This window comes from Bubalus kerabau, chromosome 17 (assembly GCF_029407905.1).
Source record: "Bubalus kerabau isolate K-KA32 ecotype Philippines breed swamp buffalo chromosome 17, PCC_UOA_SB_1v2, whole genome shotgun sequence".
In the NCBI taxonomy this organism is placed as follows: domain Eukaryota; kingdom Metazoa; phylum Chordata; class Mammalia; order Artiodactyla; family Bovidae; genus Bubalus; species Bubalus kerabau.
The window spans coordinates 29019341-29027768 of NC_073640.1; the positions used below are offsets into that span (position 1 = coordinate 29019341).

General features: G+C 60.6%; 1 protein-coding gene across 5 annotated transcripts; it reads right to left on the minus strand.

Moving 5' to 3' along the window:
* Positions 1-1607: 1607 nt before the first annotated feature.
* Positions 1608-8298, minus strand: ZNF319 (zinc finger protein 319). 5 transcript variants are annotated; one of them, XM_055552363.1, is made up of 4 exons: positions 7414-7698; positions 6494-6670; positions 3432-5399; positions 1608-3205 (listed from the first exon to the last, which is right to left on the minus strand). In XM_055552363.1, the coding sequence occupies exons 3-4, from the start codon at positions 5169-5171 to the stop codon at positions 3191-3193; spliced, it is 1755 nt and encodes a 584-aa protein (XP_055408338.1). In that variant the 5' UTR covers positions 5172-5399; positions 6494-6670; positions 7414-7698; the 3' UTR covers positions 1608-3190. The 5 variants fall into 5 exon arrangements, with proteins under 5 accessions (XP_055408338.1, XP_055408334.1, XP_055408337.1 ...); XM_055552359.1 differs by having other exon boundaries at positions 1608-5399; XM_055552362.1 differs by lacking the exons at positions 6494-6670; positions 7414-7698 and adding an exon at positions 8161-8298 and having other exon boundaries at positions 1608-5399.
* Positions 8299-8428: the final 130 nt, after the last annotated feature.

Here is an 8428-nt window from a genome sequence, read left to right on the forward strand (position 1 = left end):
TTCCGTGCTCTAAGGATGGAGTTATGGAGCACAGGAAACTGGGGTTCCTGGTAGGTAGGTGGGAGCGGTTATCTGTGTGTGGTCAGGTACAGTGAAAGGCCGCTGCTTAAGCCAGTTTATGCTGTTTCTGACACAAACCAAGAGACCGGAATGAGGCAGGTGGAGACCAGACTGGAGGCCTGGAGAGGCAGGGAGGGGAAAGGGGGCCACAGGTTGATCCCATCACCTTCCCAGATTCAGGTCTCTTAGGAGCCTCAGAGATCGGAGTCAACACCTCCGCTTCAGATGGAACTGAGGTCCTGAGAGGAGCAGAGCCTGCCTGGGACCACCTGCTATCAGAGCCCTAAGACCTGAACCCCCAGGCCAGGGCTCCATTTACTGCCCTGGTTTTGGCCCAAGTTGGAGCCCAGAGGCTGAGGGCCAGGTGGGAGCCCCACTGCTTTGTGAGAGATGGAGTGGGAAAAGAAGAAAGAAAAAGTCATTGCAGTCTATGTGAGATCTGCCAGGGCTCCTCCTGCCCCTGGCACACACAGACCACCGTCTGTCCAGGAAGGGCGACCTGAAGCTATAAAGCACCAAACACATGCCAGTGCTTTCTAGGAGTTTCTGCAAGGTGGGTGGGCTTTGCCTAAGGTCATTCAGCTAGAAAGGAAGCCAGAATTCGAGCCTAGCAGACGCATAAGGGACCCTGGGCATCATTGCTGAGAGGCAGACGCCTGCAGGAAGGAACCACCCAACTTCTCAAGGGCAAGTCCCCCATGGCCACACACGAAGAGAAGCATGGTGTCCTGGTCACATCTGGGGTCCTCCAGCCTCTCCACTAAGCCTTCTGCAGCATTTTGAGTCCCCTGCAGCAGGGGCAGCTTCTGGTCCTCTTTCTACCCTCATCTCCACCCCACCTTCAGGACAGGGATCCCTGCTGACCACACTCCACTAACTCTCAGACCCCAGGCAGAGGTAGTTGCTTCTCCCCACCTCCACCCTTGCCTGTGAGAAGCAGGAGGAGCCCAAGTTGCAGTTGGCTCCCTGGGGGACAGGGATGGGGGCAGAAGAGGGGTTCAGGTAGGCTGAGATGGAGGTGGCTGGGTTGGACATGCGAAAGGATCACCCTGTGACAGGGTGAGTGGAAATGAAGCCAGAACAGGCCATCCTTGGGGGCGGGGCCCACAGGCTGCTCCAGGAAGGCCCTGGTTTTCCACTGGAGCCAAGCAAGCTCTCCTGCTTACCAGGCTCAGGCCCCAGCTTCTGACCATCTATGAGCTGCTGGTCCCTCAGTCCAGCTCCCTCTACAGTGGCTGCGGCAAAACCCCATAGAGGTCACGAGGTTGCAGCCTGAGGGTTCCAGCATCGTCACAGCTTCCCCCCTGAGGAAGCTCCATATGCAACTCCACTTAACTCTCACAAGAACCAAACAAGGCAAGCGTTAATCTCCCCATTTTATAGACGAGGCAACTGAGGGCTTGCCCGAAGTCACATGACCAGAGTTTTCCAGACTCAGGATTGGAACCCAGCCTTAGATCCCAGTCCCCAGCCTGGCCCCCCTAGCCTGCATACCACCCCTTCTCCATGGCTCAACATCCGTCTGTGGAAGAATGACCAGAAGAAGCTGTGCTTTGGTCTGTGAAGGTCAATGTCTTTACTTCTAAAGCATACATTGGACTCACTATATATTAACATCAAAAAGGGCTATCTAAAATGGAGTCTTTCTTTTTAAAAACTCAAATCCTCACATTTTTAGATAAGATCCAAAATGACATGAAATTAAACTATACAATGTTATGAACAGTATAACAACTGCTTTTAGAAAGCAAAATGAAAGGAAAAAAAAAGAAAATGAGCACTTGGGACTGTTGTCAGCCTGGGTTCCATGTCTTTTGAGGCATTGTGACTAAAGCCAGCACCGAGGGGAAGGACTGCCCCTCTCTGCAGGCACAGGAAGGGAATCCAGTCAGAGGAGGTGGACGTGGGCTTTTCAGACTTCTGAAGGTGACAGTGGGACAAGGCGGGTCTCCCTGCTCCTCTGGGATTTGGGGGTGGGTACTGATTAAAGTCTCCTTTTACCGCAACCTGGGAGGTGGGTAGGGAGAGGGCAGGGGCAGAGCTGGGTTCAGAAGAATCATTTTGACAGTAAACGTCTTCTGGCCTTCTTGAGAAGAGCCCCAGCCATCAAGTGGTAACAGATGACTCCATCCACCTGCTGGTTTCCTTAACAACCCTCTTCCCCTGCCCACTCCCTATCCAGGACACCCAAGGCTCCATGAGCCCTGTGGGTAGCCGGAGACCTAGGGGTACCCTAAAAGAACCCGAGGGAGAACACTCTGGTCTTGGAAATAGCTGGATATTGCCCAGAGCATCTTGGCAGCACAAGACCCCTGGTGTACAGGCCAGCAGAAGGGGGCCCAGGGGCTGGGAGGGCTCTGTGGGGTCAGAGGCATTCCCACCCTCTTTTTACCTCTCCTGCTCCAGGTACCCAGGCATGGTCTTGGCCCTGAGGCAGGGCTGGGGTGAGCTGATTAGGGCCACGCCCTTGAGGCTTTGGTTCACACGATTTGATTTGAGTGAGGGAGTGACACTTGTTTCCATCCACTAGGAAGATGAAGGGCTTGGCCCTTCCTCCTACTGGGCACCAGGGGGTCTAACAATCCCCTTCTTTCACATCAGCAGTTCTGTCTGGCTGAGGGCACGTTTCCCACCTGCGCTTGGAACTCTGTGGCAAAGGTGGGAGGGGCGCTTCCAAAACGCTGGGATGAGCCCTCCGTGCAAAGGCTGCCTTTCCTCCTTTCCCTGGGGACAGCACTGTTCCTGACTGAGCCTGTCCTGGAAGAACTTCCCTGCCTCCTCCCTTCTGGCTGGGCCAATCGCTCTCCAAGAGACCCGGCCCACAGGTGTGCAGCACTCCTGTGTGTCTCGACTGTCAGAACCCTGGAGGGCAGGTTGCCCCTGGCTGAAGTTGCTTCCTGGCCCCAGGATTCCCTCCTGGAGTTAGCCTTCCCCCTCAAACAGCTACCTGAAGGGGGCCACCCTGCACCCAGGCCCTCCCGTGACCCTCCTCTTTCCTAACCTATCTGTTTTCTCTAGTGAGGCTGAACTGTTTGGGAAGGTTGGGCTAGCACCACCCCCTCCTTGGGGTGGAGAGAGGCCAGTTCGACTTCCAGCCTGGTTCCATTGAGAAAAGGGAGGCTGAGGTCTCTCAAGAGAGCGAATCCTGTAAGGGGAAAGAGGTTTGCGGGATCAAGACCAGCCACAGCCATCTGCCCCCCCAACTCCACCTCCTCCAGGCCGGTACCAGGGGTGCCTGGCACCTACACCCTCCACCTGCCCTGGTGCCCTTTCATCCTCACGCCCAGGGCCAGGTCCGGGGATGGGCGCAAGGAGGCCGGGCCGGGTCGTGCCGGGGCCGCAGCGGGGACTCAGGGCAGGCAGGCAGCTACCTGGTAGGCGCCCTCGGCCGCGGCGGCTGCGGCGCTGTGCTGCGCGCTGTGCTCCTGCAGCAGGGCCACGTCCAGGAAACGCTCGCCGCACCACACACACTTGAACTGCTGCTCACGGGCGTGCACGCCCTGGTGCTTGTTGAGGTGCTCGCGCTGCTTGAAGGCCTTGTCGCAGTTGGGGCACTTGTAGGGCTTCTCGCCCGTGTGCACCCTCCGGTGCCGCTGCAGGTCGGAGGCGTACTTAAAGCGCTTGTCGCAGTCCGGGCACTTGAGCGGCTTCTCGCGGGCCGGGTCGCAGCGGTGCTGCACGAACTCGGAGGACGAGAAGAAGCGGCGCTCGCACAGGGTGCAGCGCAGGGGCTTCTCGGCCGCCGAGCAGTGGGCCAGCTGGTGCTTCTGCAGGGCCGAGGCCCGCTTGTAGGCCTTGTGGCACACTGGGCACTTGAAGGGCCGCTCGGCCGCACCCGGCAGGCACTTGTGCCGCAGCAGCTCGGCAGACTGGTCGAAGCCCTTCTGGCACACGGGGCACTTGAAGAGGGTCTCGAGGGTGTGCACATGCTGGTGGTAGAGCAGGTGGCTGGGCTGCCCGAAGCCCTTCTCACACAGGCCGCACTTGAAGGGCTCCTCGGCCTTGTGCGTGCGCCGGTGCCGCATGAGCGCGTACTGCTGCTTGAAGCCCATCGGGCACAGGTCGCACTTGAAGGGCCGCTCGGCGCTGTGCGTGCGCTCGTGCTGCCGCAGGTCCGACGGCCGCTTGAAGGCCTTCTGGCACTCGCCGCAGCGGAAGGGCCGCTCCCCGCTCGGCGTGCATGGGTGCTGCAGCAGCTCCGACGACTCCTTGAAGTGCAGCTCACACACGTTGCAGCGAAACAGGTGGTGCTCGCCCGAATGCGCGTACATGTGGCGCACCAGGTGCGAGCGGTGCTTGAAGGTCTTCTCGCACACCGCGCACTTGTACGGCCGCTCCGAGCTGTGCGTGCGCTTGTGGTGCACCAGGTGCGACGACTGGCTGAAGCTCTTGTCGCACAGCGTGCACTTGTAGGGCTTCTCGCCCGTGTGGATGCGCTCGTGCCGCGAGAGCTCCGACAGGTGCTTGAAGGGCTTCTGGCAGATGGGGCAGCTGTAGGGCTTGTCGGCCGACTCCGCCGGGGCTACGGCAGGCGGAGGCGGGGGTGCCGGGGGCAGGGAGGGGGCGGCAGTGGCCTCGGGCTCGGCCGCCTCGGCGGGCTTGTAGGTCTTCTCACAGATGGAACATTTCACAAGGCCCCCGGTGCCGCTGTGGGCGCTGTGGTGCTGCGCCAGTGACGTGAGCAGTGAGAAGCCCATCTTGCAGACACCGCAGACGAAAGGTTTCTGCTCGGCCTGCACGCACTGGTGCTCCAGCAGGTCGGTAGCCTGGTGGAAGATTTTAAGACACTGCGTGCACTGGAATGAGCGATCATGGCCCGCCAGGCACTGGTGCTCATGTGGGCTGGACAGGTGTGCCAGGTCATGACCACACACGCCACACTTGGGGCCCGGCTCCCCTGCGGACTGCAGGGGCACGTGCTGCGGGGGCTGCAGGCCGGGCTCAGGCTGCAGGAGGATGCCATAGACCGCGCAGCCCAGGGGGTTCTCAGCCGTGCCTGGGGGCAGCGTGTGCTCCGCCAGGGCCGGCGGGGGTTCAGCATGGTGCTGCGGCTGTGGGGGCTGAGGCTGCTGCGGCTGCGTCTGCGGCGGCTGCTGCCAGCTCTCCGACATGCTTGGGAAGATGAAACAGGGTTTGGAGAGTAATGGCTTCAGTTTCCCTGCTTAAGGTGACCCACACCAAAGAGAGAAGCTGCCCAGGATCAGGGATGGACGAGGACCTCGGACAAGGCACGGAGCGGGACTGGTCAGGTGGTCCAAGTCATTCACCAAGACAGACTACAAGGCTGTGCCTACAGGACGGGGGTCTTCGGGCAGGGTGCCAGGAGTGGCAGGGAGGCTCTGCAGAGAAGAAAGAAATTGTGAGCTTGAGGCAGGGACACACAGCTGTTCCCAGGGCCTCTCCCTGATCTGCCTGCACTCGCCACATTGACATTAAACACATCAGGGAAGTGAAGGGGGCTCTGGGCTGGGAGATCTTCACTTTCTGGCAGCACAACTCCTCCAGTAAAGGGGATGGTGGCTGTCTCCAGGCCCACCCATCCTCAGTTCCCCATCCCTTGGCCAGGCATTCCAGTCTCCCAGCTTACTGCCAACCCATTTCCATTAGCTGTCTCACAAGTGACAGTCTGGGGTGATCTGCCCACAATACAAAGAAGTCACAAGTTCTGTTCATGCTCCCAGGAAAGAAGGAGGGAAAGACTGACCGGTGAGGGCCTTGGTGCACAAAACAAGAATTTTAAAAACATAACCTTTTTTTATGTGTGTGCAAAACATTTCTTATTTGGAAGCCTAATACAGAAGACAGATAAAAGCCTAGAGGCTCCAGTTGAGGCCTCCCTGTAGACCTGCCAGCTCCTCTCCTGTAGCTGCCCTGAATTTCGACCCAGGACACAACTGCTCATAAGAACAGACTGTAGAGCTAAAGGGCCAGACCTCCCAGATCTGAAGGCCCCTCAGTCAACCGATATTTAAAACACCTGCATGGAATGGAGGCCCATCTCAGAAAACTTCTCCTGTGAGGGGCTGGACCATACCTCTCTCAATTGTCCCCAGGTCCTCCCCCTTGACTGTGTGCCTATTCTGTCTTCACACAATAAGGGGGATGGTTTTGCAGGGACCTGAGCCAATGCTTAATGAGGATGAGACCCACAGACCCACACAGCCTTGATGGCTACTCGGCAGAAGTTCCCCAGGCTAGTCATCTCCCAGAGCACCAAAAAAAAAAAAAAGCCTTAAATCCTCTTAATATGATAGTGTCAAGGCCTGCAGGAAATGTAAGCAATTTTGAGTTTGCCTCTGCAATGTGGGATGTAGCATGCTAACCATCCCTGTCACCTTTCCGGAGACAACCCTGTTCCCTTGCTCCAAGTCTGTAACACTGGATAATCCATGGAAGGTAAAGACCACCCAGCCCAGGCAAATCTCTAACTCACCACTTTGTGGCAGCATAAGGTAATGACAGCGAGAGGGAGGAACTTTTAGAATCAGATGCAACCCGCTTTCAGGTTCCCAGCTCCTCCGCTTCTAACATTGAAAAGTTTCTAAGTTTTCTCCCGATGAAAAGAGAAGGAAGGGGATGCCTTCACAAGCCAGCCGGGCTTCTAACTGTTCTGCTAAAGAAACGTAAGAGTCAGGCTAAAAACTGTCAGCCTCAGCATCTTTCCGGGAAGGGAAGAAGTGAAGAAGCCGCTGCTCCGAGTGGAGGCAGCAGGTTGCATGAGCCAGCAGGTACCGAAGCCTCCCCAGGAAAGAGGGAAGCAGGACTACTCTGAGCCAGGTCTAGGTCAGACTGCGCCAACCCAACTGTTTTTTTGTTTTTTTCTCCTGGCATGAATGGCTGCCAGACCCAAGGTCCCCAGCCCCGGGCCCCCAGGTCCGCTGCCCATTCCGGCCCCCCCTCCAGGAAGGTGCGGTCAGGAGGCCTCTGATCACCCAGCAAAGAGGATGAGAGACTAGGGTTAGGGAGGCAAGGGGAGGCCCCCACCTGCGCCCCACCCCAGCCCTTCCTCTTCCTTGGGAAACCAACCGAATGAAAGCCGATCACCTCCCCGCCGGCACTGCCCGCCGGCCCAGCTGGGCTGCCTCCTGTCAGCCCTCGCCGGGAAACGGCCAGGACGCTGCGGCCCCGGCGCCGGACCTGCGGGCGAGTGGGCCCGAGAAAGGGCCCAGGGCTGCAGGCCGGGCCCGGGAGGTGGCTGCGTGTCGAGGTCGGCCTGGGCCGCCCAAGAGCTCAGGAGGCCGCCGGGTCGGGCCGGAGGTGGGGTTGGGGGGGTACTGCCGGGCCAGCTGGGGAAGGGGTGCGGCGGGCGCGGGAGTGGCCCCCAGACGCGGCCCCGGGCGCCCCGCCGCTCACCTGCTCCGGGCCGCCCGCGGGGTCAGGCGCGGGGCGAGTGGCGACTGGCTGCTCTCTCAGCCGCCCCTTTATTCCGACTCCATCCGCGGCAGCGCGGCCTACGCGCGCTGCCAATCCCCGGCCTCGCGTAGCGGCGGCTGCCGGCCCGGGGGCGGGGAACGGGCTAGCGGCGGCCGGAATCGAGGAAGCGACGTGCGCGGCCGGGATAGCGGGGCCGGGGCGGAGGAGCGCTGGGAGGGCGGGCGGACGGAACGATGGCCTTGCAGAGACCGGCGGACAGGCGGGCGGCGCGGGGGCCAGGGAGGCGGGGCCGGGGGAGGAGCGGCAGTCCGGGCGGCGGCGGCTGCGGGAGGAGCGGGCGGCACGGAGCGAGGCCGCCCCCTGCCGGGGACCCCGCGGCCGGGCCGGGTCGGACAGCCGGACGCGCTGGGTGGCTCTCCGGTCGCTCGGCCGGCACGTCTCAGCTGACCCAGGAAGGGCGCTCTGCTTCCGACCACCCTACTCGGCCTTAGGGGAGCGAGTTCCCAGGGCCCGGCCCACGGCCCGACCCCTGAGCCTGAGAGGAGAGCCCTCCTAGACCCTCTGATCTTCTGAAACGGACCCGCCTCTGACTGTTCAGCTCGCACTTAGGGAAGGGGGCCCCCAGGAGCTCGGACTTTGGGCGGAGCTTGGGGAAGGGGCCCCGGGACCTCTGACCCCAGTCGGGACGGCTAGGGCAAGGATCTCCGCTGGGTCTAGTGCTCTGACCTCTGACCCAGGGACCATCGGCTGCCGGGAGGTCCCGAGTTGCTGCAGACTGAGCAGCGGACAGAGAGAGAGGTCAGGACCCAGAGAAATCTCTGAAATGGGCACACGGAGGATGGCCGTGCCAGGAGGCTCCAAGGGAGCAGTCAAAGCGAGGCGAGCGGGCACGCAGCGTGGTCTGGGTGGGTATAATCTTTGCTCCTGTCCTGCCGGGCCCCGCCCCCGTACCCCGCCCCGAGGCGGTGCTAATTTGTGCCCCGCCCCCGGGAGA